General features: G+C 38.9%; 1 protein-coding gene across 8 annotated transcripts; it reads left to right on the top strand.

Annotated features, from left to right (window-relative positions):
- Nucleotides 1-377: 377 nt before the first annotated feature.
- LOC131205310 (poly(rC)-binding protein 3) lies at nt 378-24019 on the top strand. 8 transcript variants are annotated; one of them, XM_058197360.1, is made up of 10 exons: nt 378-652; nt 6047-6103; nt 6718-6834; nt 6930-7026; nt 7101-7264; nt 9046-9165; nt 10312-10447; nt 11966-12068; nt 12148-12453; nt 22335-22499. In XM_058197360.1, the coding sequence occupies exons 1-10, from the start codon at nt 563-565 to the stop codon at nt 22417-22419; spliced, it is 1275 nt and encodes a 424-aa protein (XP_058053343.1). In that variant the 5' UTR covers nt 378-562; the 3' UTR covers nt 22420-22499. The 8 variants fall into 8 exon arrangements, with proteins under 8 accessions (XP_058053343.1, XP_058053344.1, XP_058053342.1 ...); XM_058197361.1 differs by having other exon boundaries at nt 11966-12062; nt 12172-12453; XM_058197359.1 differs by lacking the exon at nt 10312-10447 and having other exon boundaries at nt 11959-12052; nt 12177-12453; nt 22446-24019.

Consider the following 24019-nt stretch of genomic DNA (forward strand, 5'->3'; position numbering starts at 1 on the left):
TTAATCCCTAATTGCGCTGATCTGACGCTTTTCCATTGATATGGCATCTTCCAAGGATCCCAGATGGTTAGGCTCTTAACATTCGGCTTTTTTTTACTCAATTTTCTTTCCATTAAAACAGCCCAGTAGATATTTTTATTCAATGTGAGAAACTAGCGTCTGGATCGTTTATGGATGAAATGGAAGCCAACGTTTGAGATCAGCAAAGTAAACTTGCTACAGTTTATCTTTCAAATCAAAAGTGTTCAGCGGACAACATGTGAAAACAAAAACCAAACAACCAGTAGTATGCACATCTGCTACACTTCTAACGTTATCTTGTTTATGGGGGTCCTTCCATTATTCGCTGTGTGCTATTGCATTTATGTAACACCTAAAAAATTATCTTAGTTAAACAATTGTGTTCTGTGTACCGTAAATTTTGCAGTTAATTAAAAACCGAAAGTTGAAACTGTGTGTGCGTGTTTCGCGAAAACATCCCAAGCCCTTACACACGATACGGCGCAGTGAATAAAGTTTAGCATTCTTAAGCGAAACATTCGTTTTCAAAACGTTCGCCAACATGGAGGAAAGTAAAGTAAAACTCACCGAAATCAACTTATCCGAAGACCCGGCGGTCACCCTTACAATACGACTCATCATGCAAGGCAAGGTATGTTTCCGTTGGGCGATTTACAGTTTGTCAAACATGCTTTCGTGTAAGACTTGCTTACTGGACTACATTTACTCACATTATTCCATGTAAAATCAGGTGAGCTACAGAAAGATGGAGCAGTAAAAGTTTCAATGCTAGCTCCTTCGTTAAGGGATTTCGAAGAAATGCTTCCGCCTTTACTAAAATACCTGCATGGCCGTGGATGACAGCCATCACCGTCGTATCAGTTTCATATAAAAAAAATTGAAGCGCATGCGCTCCTACTAAGTGGCAACTCGTGTACAACACATGTTGGTAATGACGGAACCGTTCCTTGAAAATCCCTTAACGAAGGAAGCAGTCTCAACACATTATTGCGTCGACTTTATCTAGCTCAACTGACTTTAATTCTACGGACCGTCTGATCGATTGGTTCGTTGATTTATTTTAGAAGATTGCCTAAAAAGGATTCCGTTATTAAAGGTGTCATGCTTCTGTACGAGATTATCGACACTGGATTTTGGTGTATAGGTGTATAGATTATCTTTGATGTAAATTTTTTAACACTAAATTTTTATAAGTTGAAGATTTCCGAAACTAGAACCGGAAGTGTTGCGTGAAAAATGAAAAGCGAAGAAAACAATCAGCGAGGTTGAGAATATTCGCTGATATCTGGTAGAACAAACTTATTGCGTTTGTTTTCGTATTGTTATGATGAAAAAAGTGTACTCTCGCTGGTAATTTTTGGATGCCACGCCGAAAGAATTGTTCGTGTTTTTAAGGAAATCAATTAGTCTTCCAATTTTAGGTTTGGATTTTTTTTCTTCCATGGAGCCAAGATACCGTAACGTGTTTTATTGTCGTTTTTCGATGCATGGTTCAAATTGATCATTTGTTGTCAGTAGCGATCTGTATTAACGGTTTCACCCGTTTTTAGGAGATTGACAAACACCACACCTTTCTGGTCCCACCAAACACACAGCATTGTCTTTTTGTAGTCGAGGTTGATGATTGTCCCGGACTGATGATTTATCCATATGGATTCTCAAAATGAATCCACTTTCCATCCCCAATTACGATCGGATGAAGAAATGACTTCCTTTTTTATCTGTCGAACAGAATTTCACATTTGGTTTTTCGGTGTTCCTGCTGTCTTTCGTTTAATTCGTTCATGTGGCACCAATTTTCCAACCTTCTGGATCTTTTCCAGGACCTTCAAACATCGAAAGGGACTACGGCCGAATCCAGTTCGTTTTAAGTAGTTTCATGAACACCTTTCGAACCAACTAAATATTTTGTATTGGTTTTGAAAAGGACATCTAGAGCCTAGCATCTAGAGCTAGAGCAAGCTAGAATTATGCTTCTATTAGAAAATGCTTAAGGATAAAAATGTAGTTGCAACATGTGGCATTGCTTATATTATTAGCCGTTATGTTCGTTTTCTAATTCTGTCTTATTCTTAGCTAACCTCCCTAAAACGCATTATTGAAACATTTCATTTGTCTGAGATGCGTCTCGATTTTTGACAATCTCCTTGCTTTTGTTTAGTATTAGTACATTGATACTTTTACTGGATTTTGATTTACGGGAAGGCTGGGTGAAGGCTTTTCATTTTTTTTCTTGAACATGTATGCACATCTATCAGTTGAGTAATCGTAAATTCAATTAGCTTAGATTAATTTAGCTTAAGTAAACTTATTCAATAGTTAAATGGATAAAAGCAAATAAACGTCAAAATAATACAACTATATCGTAAGAACATCGGGGACGTACTGCCGTATGTCTAATATTAAATGCTTAACAGTAACTTACTGGTACTTTCTTTACTAAAGGTGCCCACTTATTGGAAATTCAAAAATCTGGTCTCGTCTTGGAAATTCATTAGTCTGTGTCCTTCGCTGAGCTTAGAAGATGATTTTCTGCTGTTGTAACGAAAAGTAGACTCTTTAATTATACATCACTTAATGTTGAGTAGTACTACTTATATTATTCCCTGTCTGTAACGCCAACGATCCGCAGTAAACATTTCTCCATTCATTTTGTGCCACATACACCGTACACACACTCTGCTACCCGGCAGCCTTGCGAGTGCACTTTATATGCGCCTCCGTAGCACTTGAAAAAGAAAATCTCAGACTGGATATGTGTTACATATTCAGCAATAAAAAGGGGTGAGCAGATGGGAACGAATCCCTCCTACACCTACAGAAACACTGCAAGCATGTTTTCGTTGCTAGTCTAGTCCCTCGTGCGTCGTCTCCTGGCCAGGTCCGTCATTTTCATGATCATCGCTGAGCATATATTCGCCATCAAAAGGGTTTTTTGTGTGTTCCAAGTACAGAAACACTCCGGTGGTGGGTGATATATAGAATAAAAAACGTCAAAGACAACACAAGCAGGCTAAGGCAAGGCACCCTTTTTATACTTTAACGTCCACTCGCTCACGTTTTGCGACTAAAGATACCATTGCTCAAGAGTTTATGCATGTTTGAAGGGTAGAAATCGCTGAACATACGAAGAGGACCCCCCCGCTCCACCCTGTCGGACTGGTTTTTGTTTTTCACGCTTCACATAAAGAGCAGTACATATTTTGGCTGGTTTTAGTTGTAAACTCAGCAATGAGTAACGTGCTAATATACTTCCATTCGCGTACTACAATTTTTGAGGGGACTCGGTTTAAAGAAAATGTTCAAAGCCAGCTGCAAAACTGCATTCAAAGGTGTCCTTTGCCAGCAATTAAGCATTTAATGTTCCACTTTATAAAGAAAACAACCAACATGCTTCGTCTTTAAAAAGTAAAGAAAAAGATTTTAAAACTTTGTACTTCAAGCGATTGTTTGATGTTTTCAACCTTATGAGTTTGGCCCAAACCTGATTTACTGTTGTTTCGATTTTTATTCAAAGGTTATCTCGAACGAGAAAATGTAACAAATCTTGAGCTATTAAATAGCAAACTGTCATTTTTCATCAAATCCAACCGTCGTAAAGAACAGCAAACGAACAATAAGAGGCTCAAGCACTGATGGAACGTTTTAATTTGTAATTGACCATTTTAATGTCCATAAATGATAACACAAATGAAATAAAAGTTTCCCCCTATATATCGTAAAACAATGAAAACGTAATAAAAAGTTACACTAGCTAACACGCGCTCTAGTGTTGAGGAAAATGGCAAAACCGCGCCAGATTGACGCGCGGGCTGGCATCTAAATTTAAGTCTACGGTTTATTCCGTTAATTAGTCATGTATAAAAAACGAGCGATTCACGATCTAAACTTACCTCCCTGTCGCACGAGATGACGCTGCAGACGACTGGCGTGTCGCGTACCTGGGATGAAGCTATTTAATTTTTTTAAACAAAATCGCTGAATTTCGTGTGCAGTGTTCCCTGGGAGACTTCGGTCGGTCGGGGGATCTTCGTCGCCATGATATTTGTAGCAACGCGTCAGTGAGCACACAGAATGAAGGATACATTGCCATTTCTCGGATCTTGACCTGCGCAAGAAATGTGCGAGAAGTAGTCAATCGTTGCAAAGTAGTTTATTTGGGAAAGGAAAGTTCACTGTTTGAAACTATCATAACTTTTTTTATATAAATAATGCCTTCAATGTTAGACAAACACTAAGTGAAAATGGTTGCAAAACTTCACGTGACTGAGCAATTGTGATTAGCCGTAGATCAGAGTGCTTGCATTTAAGTAGTACCAGAGCTAGAGCAGACACGCAATTTATTGACCGTGGTAGAGAATCCGTTAAGGCAAGCGAAACTCTTCGTCGTAGTCCGCTACATAGATCGCAGCTGTGTGTGATGGAGGCGCAAGGAGTTGATTTTTTATACGAATCTTTTGTTGGTGGCACGGGACTACCCTGAGACGGCACTTGCTCTAAGATTCTGGGTAAATTCTAATTAAACGCAAGCGAAATTCACTTCAATAGCAGTAGCGTGTCTTGTTGGCGTGGTTTTTGGCCGCGTCAAACATGCGGAAGCAGACGCGCGCGCGAATGAATGTTTCTCATATTGACCACGGAACGCAAAGAAGGAGGGCACCACAGCGTGGTGCACTACGTTTGTGCTCTTCCAAGTTTTGACGATGGTGAAAGTTTGCGGTTTGGCCTTTGCGTTGCTTGATTTATGGTTAATTAGATTCATTGAATTAGCACCGCAGAGGTTTTGGGTTTTCTTTCTGCACCAGAATAAGTAAAGGTACCCATCGTACGGTCCCTTATATTCATCTAGCTAGAAGCGCCCGAAGGATTATTATTATGTTGCTTTAACACTTATCGGTAGAATTAAAACATCTCTACCTGCTCATGTGTTAATTAATTATCGATTTTAAATTAAAATTAATAGGATTATTTGTTTATTGTTATTTATTATTGTAGTTTTAAATTGCTTATGAATACATGTAGAGGATAGCGTTAAACTTTTTCATGTTTTGTTTGCCAACATCATTTTTTAACACCATGGTGTTATTATGTGCTGTACCGTATCTGTTTGTAATACAGTTTCTTATAACATTTTTTCGATTAATGAATATTCAAAAAGTCAACAACAAGTCCAGGCCGTTCTCAACAAGTTGTAAATATGGCTGAAGGTTTTAACATACCGATTTTTTATTCTTTTTAACACCTGCAGACAATAGACAAACCAGTAAACTTAATGATAGATTTAGGCGTAGTAATGTCTACCTGTGCCATGCACTTGAAATTTAAGACAATAATAACGTTGGCTTTATCTCCGCCGAATGTTTGTAATTTGGGACTTAACAATTGTAGATTTCCCAAACATTGCATTGTATCTTCAAAACTAAACGACTTGAGAATCGGTTACTAATAAATAGATTTTCTCGAAATAACGTGCCATTTTGGCTGTTATTGTTTGATGCTTGTTGGTACAACCTTTTACAATTACTGTGATACGTAGTAATTGTGAAATGTAATTTTATTGGCAACAACATTCGTTATTAATTTCCAGTTGCGTAAATACCACAGTTGCGGGTTTTTTGGGCAGTTTACTAGTAGTGCCAAATGGCCAGTAATTGCTATCCATCTAAATCACATAAGTTAGAGGAATAGCCCGATGGTATTCAACAATCCTTGCACTTTTGATTGTTAACATATGTTACAACTATAAACATTATTTAGTACTGCTTTCTCGATGATAGCATGCATTCTTTATTAATGATATTTAGAGGAGGATCATCTCACAGACATGGTATTGATTTATATGATTGTTTAACGTTATATTATCCTATAAAAATGATATTATCTTATATCTATTGTTTTGATTTTGTTTTGAATGAATCGAAAAAAATCGGCTTTTAATCAATCAACGATTCAAATATATTACTTATTTTATTCTATCACAAAACTTACATAGTGTTTTCTTTCATTTTCTTTTACTTTCTTCTAGGAGGTCGGAAGCATCATTGGAAAAAAGGGAGAAATCGTTAAGCGTTTTAGGGAAGAGGTAAGCACATGGATTTTAAGAAAGTGAATGGAGAAAAATAGTAAACTAGAAAAGCAGTTTTTAACTGTTTATTTAAAGAAGTCATATTTTCGGTGTGATTTAATACCTCTCTAATTTTCTCTATTTCAATAAGCTTAAAGGCAGTATAAATAGGATATAGAAAGAGGCAATGTACAAAAAAGTTAGTAAATCTCGTCTTGCCGTACGAACAATCACGAAAACGTCAGAACCCATGAGGTTTTATACCATGCTGATAAATTGATTTTAAACGCTATTTAAACTGGCTCATTGTGGTATGAGCATTTGATTTTTTCAAACTTTGTATAGACAATGTTACTCATTGTTGCTACCAAAGAATAAATCGGAATAATTTGTGTTGGTTTGTGAAATTTCTTAACATGGTTAAATTCAAAAAGCGTAGAACGTAAATAGCAAAAAACGAAAAACTAGAAAAGTAAAAAAAATCAGCTTTTCCCACTGCTAAATGAAAATATTGACTATAATTCCTGTGTTCTTCAAATTTGTTAATTTTGTATTTTCTCGTTTACCTTTTTTTGCATGTGATACGTATCGACCAAAAACGCCACAATTTTAACAATTTGTGCGGAATTCAGTCGGGTGCAAAAATCAACATATCAGACTGCTCGTGCCCGGAACGAATCGTTACGGTCTCCGGATCAAGAAGTGCTATCTACAAAGCCTTTACACTTATTACAAAAAAGTTCGAAGAGGTACGTATGTTATACAAAAATGTTCACGTTCGTTGTATTATTTCATTCTTAATAAGTAAAATAGTAATGGATGAATTCGATTTCTTCTCCCGCAGTGGTGTTCACAGTTTCAAGACAATACAACTGCACAGGGTAAAACGCAAATTCCAATTCGCTTGATTGTGCCAGCTAGTCAGTGCGGCTCGTTGATCGGTAAGCAGTCGTATGGTTTTGGTTCCTGATCGTTCTGTACTTATTAGTTTTCGACTAATTTTTTCGTCCCATAGGAAAAGGCGGCTCGAAAATCAAAGAAATTCGAGAAATTACGGGGTGTTCGATTCAAGTTGCAAGTGAAATGTTGCCAAATTCTACGGAACGTGCTGTCACACTTAGTGGATCAGCGGAATCAATCACGCAATGTATCTATCACATATGTTGTGTTATGCTGGAGGTAAGTTTTCGAAACATATTCTGTTAACAGTATTATTGTTTTTGACTACTCATTTTTTCGTTTGAATTGATATGCTTCTGTTTACCTGGAAATAGACCAATGTTTTTTGGTTTATATTTAAGCTTCTTTGATATTAGGTCATATATTGTTTGTCGTTTTTGCCAATGACAACTAGTCACTATTTCCATTCGAAGAAAGTTCTAGAAGCAAGAATTTGAAGATGGTGTAAACATGCTTCAGAATTCCGCATGATACCGAAATCGAAAATTAAATTAACAGGGTGTTCATTAAGTTTTACGGGTCGATAACAGAAGGCGCTGCTACGAGCCTAATTTTTTTTGTTATATTGGTGTACTCTTCATATGAACGTATGTGAAGTTTCATTTAACTCGGTCATCATTTTTTTTACAAGCCATTAAATAGTACCGACATGTCACAGTATATTTTAAAAACAAGTATCGTGGAGATGTTGAATTTTTACTTTGGGAAGGTTTAACAGCAAAGGAGATTTATGAAAAATGTTGAAAGTGTATAAGGACTCTTCGCCTTCGGTGGTTGAAAGAAGGGGTTCCGAGTTTAAATGTGGTCGTAGTAGCCTTCAAGACGATCCGCGTCAAAAACACCAAAGATAAACACAGCACCTGAAATCGTAGAAAAAATACAGTATAAGGCCAAAAATTACAAAACAAAATAGGTACAAAATTTAGTATAAGGCCTAAGCTTCTCATTGAGCAGTATAACCAATATTTCGCTGAAGTATTGGGTTTCAGAAAGCTGTGTGCAAAATTGGTGCACATTCACTAAAAATGGAACAAAAACGAATGCAACTTTCTCGGCAATATTTTGAGCTTTTTCGAAAGGGTAAAGTGGATTTTGTGCATTGAATCATCACTGTGGATGAGGCTTGGGTCTAACTCCATGATCCCGAATCAAAACAATATGTTAAAGAGTGGTGTGAACAGGTTCTTCGGCACCGAAACGAGTTCGTGTCAAGAAATCGCCAAAAAAGATGTTAGTATCAGTTTTTTGGTATGCGAATGGAATTTTGATAGCGGATTACTTTCAAACTGGTAAAACAATAAATTTCTATTATTGTTGTATCATTTTCGACTAACTGAAAGAGAAAATTTGTGTAAAAGAGCCTGTTTGCAGAAGAAAAACATTCTCTTTCATCAGGGCAGTACACGCTACCACAAGAGCATTTTGAAAATCCGAGCCAAAATCCATGAATTAGAATTCGAATTGTTGGAGTATCCACCGCATTCACCAAATTTGGCCCCTAGCGATTTCCATCGGTTTTTAGACCCAAAAAAATCATTCGTGAAAAAAAGTTGTTCATCAAATGATGAGGTCACAGCTGTTACTGTAGAAACTTTTTTTTTAATATGTGATTTTAAAAATTTTGCAGGTTAAACTAAAGTAATTGTCATCTAATGTTATCATAAAGTTTGTTACAATTTGTTTTCCACCATAATCCAAACGAAAGTTATTTAAAATATGGTTCATGAGAGCATAAAATCTAGCCTATCGAACCTTTCAGGAACCTTGTTTGGAAAAAGCTACGCAGTTTCCACTGGTTCTCGCAAACTTATTACATCGGAGAAAATTCTACCTTACTTTAAATATTAATCCAAATACTTGGACCATTCTGGTTACCCATAAGTGAACTGTTGCTAGTTTCTAGTTTGCCGATGAATAGTTTATCTATATGCAGTTTTTAGTGATAAAGGTCTGTAGAGCTCAATGTTAATCACATACACGACACTTTTATTAAATTCTAGTCCCCTCCCAAGGGAGCCACCATTCCGTATCGACCAAAACCACAAGTCAATGGTCCGGTAATCGTGGCTAATGGACAGGCTTACACCATCCAGGGCAACTACGCGGTTCCAGCGCAAGAAGTAAGTATTGTGAACGTCACAAAAGTGAACTTGGTCGCCGAACCATGAACATTAAAATCATTATGAAATTTTCTCTGTCCCTGATTACCCCTTGCTTGCCAAAGCGTTCTATATATAATAGGTTTTGAGTAACGATGTTCGATTCCAATTGTCACTAAAATTAGAACAGCTTTGTCCGCTATTTTGTCACAATTCTTGTAGTGAACGCCGCGCTAAATCTGCTTCTTGATTGATTACACAAAATAATTGATAATGGCTTTTTCAACTATGAACGAGTTAAACACTCTCTGAGAGATGAAAACTCAACTCAAGCTCATTTTTCATTCTCTTTATTGCACTACAGGCCACAAATAATTGACCCGAATAATGCCCTTACATGTTAAGTCATTATGTATGTTTCAAATATTACGTTTCAAATATCGAGTAACGTGGCTTCATACATAATGTCACAACCTCTAACTAAGTTTACCGTGTTTTTTTTTAAACTACATTAATTTACGAACAAGGAAATGGTAGTCATGTTAAACCGTAGGTTCATCGTAGCTTACGGGCCAGCCATGACGGTCTTATTTTTGTTCCCGTATCTTTCTAATTCTCTTAACCCGAAAAAAACATTCAATTATGACGGATGTAACAATATTAAAATTATTCATACAGAAAGTGTTACATTTTTGTGCTTTATTTGCATTTTTCGCTTACATTTGAACCACGAAATGATACTTCAAACAAGGATGTAGAGTTCAACCAGTGATTAAAATTAAGTGTCGTAATGAAAATGTTCAGTCATAGTTAACAATGGATCAAATGGATGGATCATGCGTAGATCAATCATCGATTTCTATGCTGCACCAATTCAACGGCTTTTATGCGCGTTAGTTCGAAGTGTGCTATTCAATGGAGTTATTCCTTATTTGGACACTGTTAGGAAAAACATAGAAAGATGTTCGGCTGAACCGAATGTAAAAAAGCCCAAAAATCCTCTGAAGCAAGTCCAGTAAAGCTTTTCTTCTGAATGGCTTGCACTACACATTAGCCCAGTATGTTTTGCTATCATTTTGTATCTCTTTTCTCTGTCTCTCTCTTTCTCTCTTTCTCTCTCTTTATCTGTCTGTTTCAACATAACTGTCTCATAAATCGTTCGTTTAGACCTGCACAGTATTTCCACTTGCCATTACCGGTGGCTTGCATGCGGGCATCTCTGGTTTAGCCGATCCATTACTAAAAGGAACACATCTACAGGGAGCGATACCTCCACATCATCTACAACCGATACCTGATGTGAGTTTAATCGTTTTTGATTGGTGCTGATTTTGCCTGGCAGAGTAATACCCGATCCAAGCAAAAGTCCCAAGATCCACCAAATCCTACCCCATTCTAATTGAAATCACCATTAATGATGGGATTTTTCCAGTAAACGAGAATCGTTCTTAGTACACCCTGTCCGTTTCAAACCAATGCAGAACCTTTTTCCCCGAGCAGCAATGGATTGCTTTCTGTTGCCTTCTCTATGGTTTTACCAAATTCCTTTTTCACATTTCGGAGTAGATAATGGTTTAATGTTGCATTTTTGTAACATTTATGACTCTCTCTGTACATTATTTTAGTTATTAAAGGGTTCACTGATTGTATAGTTAGTTTCATATAATAGACGTATAAATTAAACTAATCTATATAATCGGCTAAGTAGATTGCTAAAACATGTACATATGCTTGAAATCTGATTGCCGTAGCTATTTAAATGTTATGATTGTTAGAGAATACATTGGGCGGCTCTTACACCAACACCTGTAGCTAGCGAGAACATACCACTTGATTATTGATCGTTAATTATAATTCTAATTCACTGTACTCGACTACATGATTATATACATTTACACGATCATGCCTTAATGCTTTATGAGCATAAACCACCTTTTCACTATCACCCGACACGAATGCTTCGGAAAAATGCTCGTCTTTAAAATGTGTCCCTTTTAGTAATGTTTAGTGTTACCGTTGCCGTCAAACGTTCATATTGCCTTCATTCGAGTGAGCGATTCGGTGTGCTTAATTATGATAGTTTTGCACAAAAACTTTCACTGCTTTAGCATTTCCACGCTGATTGGTCATTAGTCAGCGGCCCCTATGTATATTACTAAATATACTAATCTGTACTAAAAATAATACCAATCTGTTCTAATCAACTGTAGAACAATGGTTGACAGAGCCGGTTTAAAAAAAAATCTGCGTTTCTTCGGTATATAAGGCTTATATGTTGCACCTAATTATTATTTAACCATCGATAGAATTGGGTCAGCCATTAATAAACGATACTTCAATTGAACACCAAAAATAGTTCACTTTAATTTCTAACCTGTTTGTAAAGTGTTTGTTAAGATATATCTGGGTAGGATGAATCGCATTGAAGAACAGTCGCGAAAAAAAGCACAAAATTGGAAAACAGTTGACGACCAATTCTCAAATCATGGAATACGACCCCAAAAATAGGACACATGAAAAGAAATCCTTTGTGAATCCCTTCACACAACAACATTCTACACGTCGTTTAACACATCAATAAAATAACAGTATTTTCGGTTTCGGGTCAAAACTACTTTAGTCATGCGACACTTATTGTCACTGTAACATTGTCCCGTTTAACTTGGCTGGTGGCAACACCCGGTGTAATACAAATTGAAATAGCAATCACCTAATTTCCTAACACACACCTCTACCATATAGTGATTTAGATTGATTTCAACGTCGAACGCTAAAAATGGTACTTGTTTTCTTTTCGATTGCAATTCTCCACAGGTATCAGGAATCGCCAAAAATCCGCTCGCTGGACTGGCGGCGCTAGGATTAGCCGGTGCGATTCCCACAAACACCGGAGGGCTCAACCCAACTGGTAAGCAGTCTTTGAGATTCTGATTACCATTCCCCGGATATCGTCCTAGAATTGTCACAAAAAGAGACGATCACGAAAGTTGTTCGTACAAAAACTAATGCCTGCCAATATATACCCTACGCAGCTCTCGCCGCTTTGGCCGGTTCTCAACTGCGAACCAACAACAACCGCAACGTAGCTCAAGTTCAGTCGCAATCGCATGAAATGACCGTACCCAACGACCTGATAGGCTGCATCATCGGTAAAGGCGGCACCAAGATTGCCGAAATACGCCAAATCTCCGGCGCTATGATCCGCATTTCCAATTGCGAGGAGCGTGACAGCGGAAATACCGATCGCACGATCACCATAACGGGCAATCCAGACTCGGTCGCGCTGGCCCAGTACTTGATCAACATGAGGTAAGTGAAGATTTCGTTTGCTCAACCGTTTTATATTTCTTATATTTGGTCACTGACTATACTCGGCGCTGGGGAACTACATTCAGGAGGAAATCGTGCCTTTCTTATCCACCCTCTCTCGATCGATACGATGAAATTGCAACTCTATTAAGTTCTCTCTCTGTCTCTCTCTTAGTAGCTGTAACCAACTATGTTCGTGCACTAAAAAATTACATTGAATCACATGAGTGTCTCTGGTCCCCTCTCTCTCTTTCTCTCTCTCTCGCTCTCTGTCTCTATAGATCCCTTTGTAATGCAAATGTGGTTGTTTGTAAAAAGTTATCTTCCTCTTTACAAACTGCCGGTGTGTAGTATATGTGTTTCACTTCGCCTCTTCCTTGTCTCTACGAGAATGTATGGTGGTTTAAAGTTCTGCGCTCTCAGAATGTTCCTTTAGGTGGTCAAGTTTCATTCGTGGTCCTATTGTTTTACCAGACGTTTAGATACTGGCGATTGTAAATTAGTTTTTGTTTTCCATAAATCCCATTCATGTTGGTTTGTAATGTCTTTGTCTCTCTACCTCCCTGTTAACTTACCCGTTAACACCCACGGTTCCTTATGTACTTGGAATGTTTCAAATGACGATAGACTTCGACGGCTTTTCATCATCATATAAATATTGCAGATAATGAGTTGTCGCATTTTGCGCCGATTATCCATTTTTTCTTTCCCAATTATTCAAAAACCATCGATTGTTCCGCTAAACTACGTACGTTCTGCTCCGTTTGTCTAATTCTCCCTATGTCTATGGATTGTTATTGCTTATGTCGTTTCCCCCGATTTGTGCACGTGGCAACACATCTCGCAAGTCTGTTGATTTATCCCATCGACAAATTGTCCCGTTCTTTTAATGGTCTGCATGTGAAAACGAACAAGCGGAGATCGTCGGGAGATTCTCACAATATAATCAACCCTTGTAATCAAATCCTTCTAACCAACCACTCGCGCTCATTCGGTGGCTGTACTGTTTGGAAAAGTATTAATTCGTTGATGACACTATAGGTAAAGGTTTTTTTTTTATTTTGTGTTTCGAGGTTCTTTTTTGTGAAATAATTGGTTTAAATAATAGATTTGTGTTATTTTTCTCCCCCACAATATACCATTATAGGTTTGATTCCTTCCTTTACAATTAGTTTTTAAAAGGCAGCAATGATTTTGCTACCTACGTGATTCGTAGAAACGTCATTCGAACACAGAACGACTGAGTCCACATCCGTCCACAAAGCATAACCGATCTCAACCCTCTTACAAGGGGACTTTTCCTTGTGAAACCCTATCCAGTCGATGCAACTCCTCGCAAAGCTCTGTGTGCAGTATCTGTGTTACGCGCGCTCTTTCCTCCCATCCTACTTGCGAATGTCCACATTTTAGAACACAAAACCAACGTCCTCCTCTTAAACCAAAACCTAGAGCCATCCACACTCAATGTGTACTAACATTTTCCAAAGGTGAACGAACCAGTTTTTTTTCTCTAAACTTAACTCTATCATACCTCCACCAAAATCCTTCATCACCAGGTAAACCAGGCGCACTTTCCCCGATTTCTCTGTACCACACACATTGTTGTCCCCAACCGTTCTCATGTACCTTATAATACACACGAAAACACAACCTTTCTCTCTCTTTCTTTGCTCTATTATTGCAAATGACACCAAAAACGAATCCTTACGTCCGTCCCGGCGCCTTCTCGGGGCACATCCTTCACAAATTTCTCTTTACTATCTGTCACTCTCTCTCTCTCTCTCTCTCTCTCTCTCTCTCTCTCTCTATCTATCTATCTCTCTGTCTGTCTCTCTCTCTCTCTCTCTTCTTAAACCTAACAAACTTCCTCCTTATCCTCCCACAGCGTCGAACTTCAGAAGGCGAATTTAGGCGACGAAGCGAGCACGGCAGCGGTCACTGCCACTGCGCAGGGGGCCGGCGGTGCTCAGCCGGCCGCGACCGGACTAGTGCCACCGTCGGCGGCGGCGGCCACGGTAGCTGCCGCGGCATCTGCGGCCGCAGCGGCGGCGGCCAGCTCGAATGTCACTGGCGCGACGGCGGTCGGTGCAAATGCGGCCGCTGCTGCAGCTGCTGCCGCTTCGGTCGCAAATCCGCTGGCCACGGCCATCCCGTTGGCGCAACTGTTGTCTAAGCCGGGGGCGCTCAATGCGTTGACAAGCCTATCGGCACTCGGTGGTCTCACCGATTTGCTTGGCAATCTGTCCAGCGGTGCAACTGCCGTGACACCGATCCAGACAACCGGTGTCAATCGATCAAAAACTACTCGAATGCGCTCTCCAAACACCAACAACAGCCTAAACGGCGATAGTAGTAAGAAGAGTGAGCGCAACAAGTTCAATCCATACTAAAGACTAGCAGGCACTCTACTATCGCTAACTTCTCTCTGTAGTCGAGAACGGTAGCCTGTGGTCGAGCGATCGCCAAGCGCACGATCAGAAGCAGACCAGCTAGGAGCATATTAGGAGGATGAAACATGGGCAGACATGAGCTTCATCTCATGGATATTGAGATAACATACATAACACACTGTAACTAATAAGGCAGCGCGTGTTGAACGGAAACAGAACACGGAACGAAAGAACGTGAAAGGCAGGAGTGCAAGAGCAGTCGATTGTTTTCTACATCGTGTTGTTTGTGTACAGTAGAGCTGTACACATCTAATTGCATTCATATAAACATCCTTCATGTGCACACCCTTCTGATCAGGTTACATTTACATCGTGTCTACGTGGAAGCGTGGCAAAAGTTCGACGTGGTTCACATTCCCGTTTGGCGCGCGTCACAGACCCTTACTTTCTTTTCTAAAGTCTATCGAATGAAGAAATTTTAAAGCTATTGGACAATTTATTTTAACTCACATCGGATACGGATTCACTCAAATTTTTGTGCTGCTGCCAGTGAACGTTGAAAGGGCGGAATAATTTAAATTGGTCGTTTTAATGATTCCATAGCCGCCATAGCTCTTCACATAGATGTGTGTGTACGTGTGTCTGTGAAAGGAAACGGAAGGATGAATAAATAATTGGAATATAAAGTGTGCTAAAGACATATTACTTCTTAAAAGCCAAGCCTGCAACGGGGTCGTTTTGCAACAATGTCTTACTTGTATCTTTCTGCTAGTGATAAGGATATTCGTGTGATGTCAGAGAATACGTGGCATTTGTAGCTTTACATTACATACATTTTATAAGTGTTCGTTCGTCATATTCGTTTGATAGAGACCTTCCCGGGGAGGAGCCGCTCGAGCCCCATTCTGTAGACTTGGTAACAGTTCTTTTATTGCCCTGTTCATTGCCTTTCGCGCGAGGTTATGTCCCTTATCTGGAAAAAGGCCGAGCGCGAGTTAAAAATACTTTTTCGTGTCCATAGGGACACGATTCACAGTTAGCGAAGAATTACGGTACGATTATATTTTTAGCAGCCTAGCTCGATAAGGATTTTAAAAAATGTCTCTTACCAATACTCTCTACTTCCTGCGGGCCGCCATTTTCTGTTTGGTATCGCCTGTATCGTGCTCTGTAATCCGTCTAGTGCGATATGTTGTGTCATTTTATTTTTGTCGTGCATAAGGGCGCAACGCTTGCCAAGAGGGAAAATGTAACGTTGGGTTCTGGGTCTGCGAAACAATCTGATGATGGTAGAAAGTAGACGGACATGCTCGGCTTGCGCGCGAGAGAGGATAGGAATAGAAAATGAAATTAGGGTGCAACACACCAGCGGGCGGCGCCGCGCACCACCAGGCTCCAATCGCAGTAGAATATTGCAAGCATCCGCATCCACACACCATTTCAGAACTGATTTTGGATGGATTAATTTTAAACCTTCTGCAAATTTGTTATTTTCCTTTTTGGTGGGCTGTGCCGCCATACTTCCAACTGTGGCAGTCCCGATCTAAAATTATCTAGCAAACCCCCTGTACTTCGAACCAGGGCGCATCTCTTGTGCGCCACGAGCCATGGAAACTCTGACTGATCCGTCACCTCTTTGCTTGCCTTTTGCTTTGTTCTTGTGCTTTAATTTAACCACTCGCAAAGGTCACGAACCGTGGAACGGATTTCCACCACGAGGTTTCGAAATTAGCGTCTGCGGATAGAAATCGTCGACGAAAACGCGGCGATGAGTAGTGTACTACTTTTCCAACGGTAACCACCAACCTACAGCTCTCTATCGGGCACACGCTCTTCTTTCGGGTGGTGCTGAAAGGAATGCCAACAATAGTATATTAAAAGAGCGCTAGTTTATCATGATGCAATGCATTTTTAGTTGGCTCACGCGCCCTTGCAGCGAAACAAAAAATCGCTTCTCGTGCGAAACCTTTCGAATTTTCTCTCCGTTATTAGCGGGGTTCACCCCGTCGGATGACTTACACCAGTGTCCAGCATAACAAAAGACAGTTGGTGGCACGGGACTTAAATTTACCTGGTTCCTTTTTCGGTTAAGGTTCCATTTTCGCGATAACTTATTTGAATCTGACGCGGAACATTAACATTTCGTCCCAGAGAGCAGGATGATGTTGAAATCTAGTTGGGCGACAGTCTCAGTCATCACTGCGCACCACCAAATCTTCATAGCAACACAAATATTTAGAGGGAAGATTTGGATGTACTTTATCAAAAGACTTTCTCGCGATGTTTCGAGCGAAATGAAGTGATTGGAGGGATGCGCACCGGTTCTTGCCTCCTGTGTACGTGTTTACACAATTTTTCGGCATCATTTTCGGTTTTGTGTTGAAATTATTATTTTAGAGTTACGTACTAGAACTTCTGCTGTATGCTACCATATGAGACACTATGTATCGGATATAGTACAAATGTTTTAACGCGTTACTTATTGGATTGACCGTGTGAGGGCTACCGAACCGCACACTCAATAATCACACATGATAGTAGATAAGGCGTGACGGAACCGCAACCTTAGTCCTGATATCCGCATCAGTACAACGGATTGTATTAATGCTTAAACTTCTTTCATAGTGGCACTGACGATGTAAGAACTAGGCCCTAGGTTAGGTTTGGCTAACAAGGCACATTTTTGTTTAGCTTATTCCCAACCCAAGTTTGAGTGCAGGGTATCACAGATAGCTTGTGCTCCTTTCAACTGACACAACTGGCGAAGAGGTCCAGAAAATTGAGACTAATTATTATTCAGCTATCATAGTGATATGATAGTTTTGTAAACATAGGCTTAGCCAGTGTTTTTAAGCAGAAACCGAGTACGGAAATCCATTTTTTGTTCGCAAAAAAACGTTGTAAATTAGAATTATCCGTGGTAGTTCCTCAGTTAGTAGCTGCTCATGACTGCACGGGGTAAACGAAGGATACTCTAACCAATAATAGTGTGACCACCAAATAGACAGCAAGAAAATGTTTGTTTCTAAATGCTAAAGCGCTGATCAGCATATTATTAAAGAAAAAAAAAAACCACTACGTTGGAAGAAGGAGACTGATAGTGAGTACTCACTAAGAACTTAAAGGATTCGAAATTTTTCCAAGGCCAACTGCATATGTTACATTCGAACAGGCTTGGCGGGAACAATCAGTTCGTTTCAAAAAATCGTTTTGGTACGCATTCGTTGCACTGTGCAAACTGATCGTTATTACTTTTAAGTTCTCACTCTAAACAGCAAGTCCCCATTTCGTAACATAAATTTTGTCACTACAAATTGCTCACATTTGTACAGCCAAACGGATCAGAAACACAATTATACTGTACTGAAGAAAATAGTAGCTACACAAAAGCTGATTCACGCACTTAAACCAAGTATAGATCGATCTCTGATAGAGCAGTTTGCAAGAAAATGAAAAAAAGGTTAAAGTCCTAATATCAATACTTCCACATTGTGTAATTAGTTACATATTAGCCAACAGAAAAATTGAAACAAATAAAGATTTAGAATATGAGTTAAGTGAAACAAAGTATCTTGAAGCTAGGCTATTTTGTGTTAATTTGAATAACTATTAATACCTGTTCTTAGTTAAGCATATTCGATTCAATTCTATTTCAGCAATGGTTATTAAATCAGCAACGCTCGTCGCCGCGTCCTCATCGTGTCGGTGTTCGTCAGCGTGGGATATGAAGTTCAAATTCGCCTTCTTCAACGATAACATGGGAATATCCTGAACGTCATCCTTCCATATTCTCCACAACTCCGACCGATCCGACCTTATCTACCATATGCCTCAGTACTTAGTGAAAATGTCCAAAATCTTCCAAAGTGTGCTACCAATATTAATCCCCCTACACCGAAAGCAACCAAAAACCACAAGTCTGTCATTGTTTTGCAAATGTAACTGCTCTGTAACCCATAACCACATAAACATCCTGAACCAACAGGCAAGCATTAACTTACGCTTACATTAATTACGAGGGTTGATCGTGGAATGTTTTGTTCAAATTACGATATCATTGCATTTGTACCTCATGTCAAACTGCCTTGACTAAATCGTCTCTTCAAACAACCGTACACTGTTCAACTTACTCATTGATTCGGCAAAGAACAAAGGATGGAGTTTTCTTTATTTTTTTTGTAACTTATTCGTCTTATCTCATCTTGTCTGGTATTATTGTCACGTATTGACTAGAAGAATAGTTTCAGTCGTATGCTTTGAGAAAAGAAAAGGTACTTTCTTACGATCAATCCTCCCAGTCACCTTATTTTGCAGCCACCTGTACAAAAGAACCTATGTTCCAGAAAGCAACAAAAAATCTAATTTTTTAATGCTTCTCCTAGCTTTTGAAAGTCATATATTAGCCCATTGGCAACACATTTTGTCATATATTAATACACACAATACACGATCACACCAACGAGTCCCCAATACGGCACCTATATAGCACCATTGTTGGACTTTACCCTCGTGATGTTTAATTATGAGAGATTTTATGAAAACCGCACACTTAAAAGTAAGCACTGGTAGCATATGAAAATTGAACCGATTGCGGAGATATATATACGTGTAATATAGATCCAGTATCACTCACATGAACCGAAGAAAAGTACATAACCATACAAATGCGGGTAGTCATCAAATTTTTAACACGTCTTATACAACGATATGACAATAACAGTGCTAAATATGTGCCACATTTGGGAGTGATTAAACAACCAAAAACCACTTCGTTTCTACAAAACCTCAATTACAACAACACCATCCAAAATCCGAAAGCCCATCCTATTCTTTTTGTAATGCGCGTCTTTTTGTTTTCATATAAATTAAATGTTCATGTTACCCATTAATATATTACTATATATAATTGAAAGCCCTGCTAACCTTTAGTCTAGTGTATAGGCCAGCCGGGAGAATGTTGTGTTTTTTATGTTCGCTCCAAACATCATGTATCCTTTTCCTATGCCTCGCACCACTCAGATAACTTTTTCCTGAACTAATGGTATTTCATTAAAACGCAATGCATAACGCGTTATGGATTTTGGATTATTCCGTTTACTGTTTGTTAAATACAAATAGGCTACCAAAAACATTACATTTGTTTCTTATGCCGTTTTATTAAAACAGTTTCATTGGATGAAATTAAAAATTATTTTTGTGTTAAAGGCCAGCAACTGCTCTGTACGATCAATAGTTACCTCAACTGATTTATGACTGATGCCATCTTTGAAATTTAGTATGATTCCTCTGAATTTCATAGGCTTTTTGAATTGCATGTTTTTGATTTTTTGCGTGTTTTTGTAGCGCATATCCAATACGGGGATGGTTATTGATGCAATGTATTTTACAATGACATTCGGTCATTTCCAGGACCAGTCAAGACTGCCTCCGCGAGTTTCCTTACACCGGTGTTGAACCTATTGAATACATTCGAACTAGAATCTTTTTAGTTCTTAGTTGTTACTATATTGTTTGTCTTTGTCTTTTGGTGCAAAGGTTGTGTTTTTTAAGGTGTGGGTTGACGTACACTTGAAGCAATATTTACGGAAATTAGCCACGATGTTAGGGTGGAAGCAGTACTGGGTTTTGAAAAATGAAGACAAATTAAATTCGAGCTTTCCTTATCGTTCATAAATCCAATCGACATTCTTTTCATCGTTCACATATCTATGTTGTGTAGTGTTCAGGTGTCATATATGTGCAAGACCAAATCGTTTCCTCTTTCATTTTATAGCACCAATCAACAACCACCTGTCCAACCAATAACTGACTGTGCTATTACCAAAACCCAACAAAAAACTGTATGTCCAATTGTTCAAATACTACTAAACTAAATCAAACAAAGACCAAAAACTATCATGAACATTCCTGGTAAGAAACCATTTTTATGTAATATTTTCTGTTTACTTTGGTATGAACTTATTCTCTTATTATTAATACTGTAGTATTTTTTTTACTTTTTCACTATTTGATCTTACGCATATCCCTGTACATCCTTGAAAGTTCTTCCTTCCTTTCTTTATATTTACGTTACTTCTCCTGTTTGCTGGTTGGTATTTTCTTTCGCTCTTTCTCTCTCTCTCTCTCTCTCTCTCTCTCTCTCTCTCTCTCTCTCTCTCTCTCTCTCTCTCTCTCTCTCTCTCTCTATCCTTCGTATGCATATTTTATAACAACAAGTTATCCGTTTCCTTATACAAATTGTCGTACGAAAGCCTCTTCTAGTGGTTAGAAATTGTCACGAGAATCCGCAAGAAACGCCAACGTCAACTGTCATTCATCCTATTGCGATCGTCGGTATCGTCTTGTTTCGTTTACCTTCTCTAGAGTGTGTGCGTGCGTTTGCTTTCAGCAATCTGAGGCTGTGTTTACTGGGGGCTTTTCTAATCCCTTAGAGACATTTGCTATTCCATTAATCTTTTCTTCTTTAGTGACCAGTCTTTTATATGATTCCTTACTGTTTCTTTAGCGTTACTTTTCGTGTTGTAATAGACACAGTTATCCGTATCTAGTCCATAGTAAAACGAATTCATTTTTATTTCATTCCTGTTTGCAATCGAATAACGACATTACACGTTTTCATTAGATGTGCATAGATCTGATCAATTTATAGCCTTATAAAACGAGTTATATAACATTGGCGAATTTGCGTCGATGTGTAATTTGTATACCAACTACTGTGAATATATGGAATAAATAGTTACTACATTAAATTGACTTCGAATCATATCTACAATATCTTTGCAAGAGTTTTGTGGTTATGACAATTTTTTGCGTGTTTGGTTTCACTTTTTTCTCGTCTAGTTTACACTCGGTAGTTATCGTACTCTTTGCTCCCATTTTAGTCTACTATGGTGTGCTTTGTCAAGCACAACAAATTCCCTATTGATTTACGTTTTGTTTTACTATTAGTTTGCTTTTAGAGAAAAGATGGAGGTCTATATTTATCTGAATAGATGTTTTGAGTATCGCAAACCTGCATCGCTCCATCGCTCGGAAGAAACGAAAAAGGAGCAATAACTCTCCCTCTCTTAACACCTTATCGAACACTATATGCTATTATACGTTTAATGAAACATGCCGTACTTGTTTTCATTGTTTGGTATAACTGAATGCATTCAGTGATTTGTCTGTGAACATGTCATCAGTTTGATATTTCAAATAATTAATATATATCATTTTCTCTTTCTCTTTTTCTCTTACTCTCTCTCTTTCTCTCTTTTTTTCTTTTACGCATTTCGCCTCTCCCTGTTTCTATTCCGTCCGGATTGCACTCTTCATCAACATGTCCGTATCGAAATTTTCAATTCATTTACAATCTTTATGGGATCTTATGTACTGTACTCCTATTCCTCCAATAACAATTCCTAAAATTGAACCTTAAATATCGATCATTTGGACCAAACATACGCACACATGAATACGTACGCGCTCCCCAAATCGGTCTATTTTCAGAATTTCGATGGAAACTGCCGGAATGCCAATCCCGGGTTATCACTACATCACCCCGAATCACATCGTCAAAGCGCCCATCCATTAAATCTTTCGCTCTCTTCTTCCTCTCAGCTTTAGAAGTGGAGATGTGGCTAACAATAGCGGTAGTGCCAGCAGTATCCTCCGGCCAATGGGCCCAGCAATGGCGGCAGCCGGTTTACGAAACGGTTCAATCGGGAGTGCCACGGCGGTAACAGTAGGACCACCGGGACCGGCGGCAGGAATCGGCTTCAACGGAATGTCCCAAGCAGATGCGGTCGGGCCAGTAGCAGCCTTTCCGTTCTTGCGTTACGGTTTGAACCTAGAGCGAAAGTAATATGGAGAATTCGTTATCATCTTTCTGCTCGCTACACTCTACATCACCTCAAGCCAACGTCATCCGCCAATATCACTACTCTACCAGCCAAAATCAGTAAACCTTGTGTCAACAATATATTTATACATAACATATCTCTGCATATATATTTTTCCGACAAAACTACTTTTGAGTTACGCGAGCATATGAAGCATACGTAAAGAAGCCACGAAGGCCATACTGGAAAAATGCCAAAAAAGTTAAAGCTCTGCTCCATAGACCTCCCGTTGGTTAGAGTGCTGCAAAAGTTCAACAAATGATAATAAGACGAGACAAAAAGGAATTTAAGTTCATCCGCCAAAACTGTGTGCATCACTTCCAAACAAGACAGTTCAAAATCGGTCGTGCGACAACAAAACTACACATGACTCGCAGTAGGAAACGCAGTAAGAACTCGCAAGTAAGAACACGCGAAGTAACTGATTTGCGATAAACTCGGAGAGCGCGAAGTTTTGACATTTAAACCTCTTAAAGTTTAACAAAATGTGGACTGGTGTTCGCAATTACGTTACAAACAGAAAGCCTTTGTCTGAAACGTGTTGGGTGGGTGGCGAAAGTTAAACGGATGGCACCGTAAGTTTATGAGTGTCAGATGCGATGAGTCGAATAGTATCACTGTAGCCACAGGGTTTGGTAATCGCCACTACATCAGGGTTTAAAGGAGCGTTTGAAATGGTCGATGCAGTTGACCACATCAGTTGATTCAGTGCGAAGTTACTCGTTTCTAGAGTCTAGAGATAAATAGTTGCCGTTGCCCGGACGGAGACATCACAACATTCTGCGTTCCGAGAATGATCGTATGTATTAGAGTACAGTAAACATGTGAAATCGCCGAGTGACAAGTTTTGTGTTATTGATCATTTCATATAAAACCCAACTTTAAAACAGACGTAATAAAGACGCATTTTCCGTGCAGCGTCGAACAGCTGCGGTTTAACTCACGACAGTCGTAACTTCAAGTCGAAATATTCAACACATTACTTAAAAAGCAATGCGAAAAGACAGAGAAATGCCGAAGAATACCATGGGCCTTGGCGGCAGAAATTCCAAAACTAAATTAAGTTTTATTAAAGTATACTCATTGATGAAAACGTTTGCTAATCACATAATAAGTGAATGAAGGTAGTATTAAGACATTAAGAAACAAACACATATAAATAAACACATATCGTGTACAGTAACACGAACGTTGCAGCATCCTCTATTCGTTCAAAGTATCATATCAAAGAATTCCGGACAAACAGCTAAAATTTATTGTAGGACAAGCACACAATTATTAGTAATTCTCATA

The sequence above is a fragment of the Anopheles bellator genome, chromosome 1 (genome assembly GCF_943735745.2).
Source record: "Anopheles bellator chromosome 1, idAnoBellAS_SP24_06.2, whole genome shotgun sequence".
NCBI classification, from domain to species: Eukaryota; Metazoa; Arthropoda; class Insecta; order Diptera; family Culicidae; genus Anopheles; species Anopheles bellator.

What these genes read in the sequence shown, in the direction of transcription:
- LOC131205310 (XM_058197357.1), top strand. Translation starts at nt 563, where the DNA reads ATGGAGGAAAGTAAAGTAAAACTCACCGAAATCAACTTATCCGAAGAC. An exon ending in CGGAGGGCTCAACCCAACTG is followed by an intron (nt 12,053 to 12,176) that starts GTAAGCAGTCTT and finishes TACCCTACGCAG; the next exon opens with CTCTCGCCGCTTTGGCCGGT. An exon ending in CAGTACTTGATCAACATGAG is followed by an intron (nt 12,454 to 14,338) that starts GTAAGTGAAGAT and finishes ATCCTCCCACAG; the next exon opens with CGTCGAACTTCAGAAGGCGA.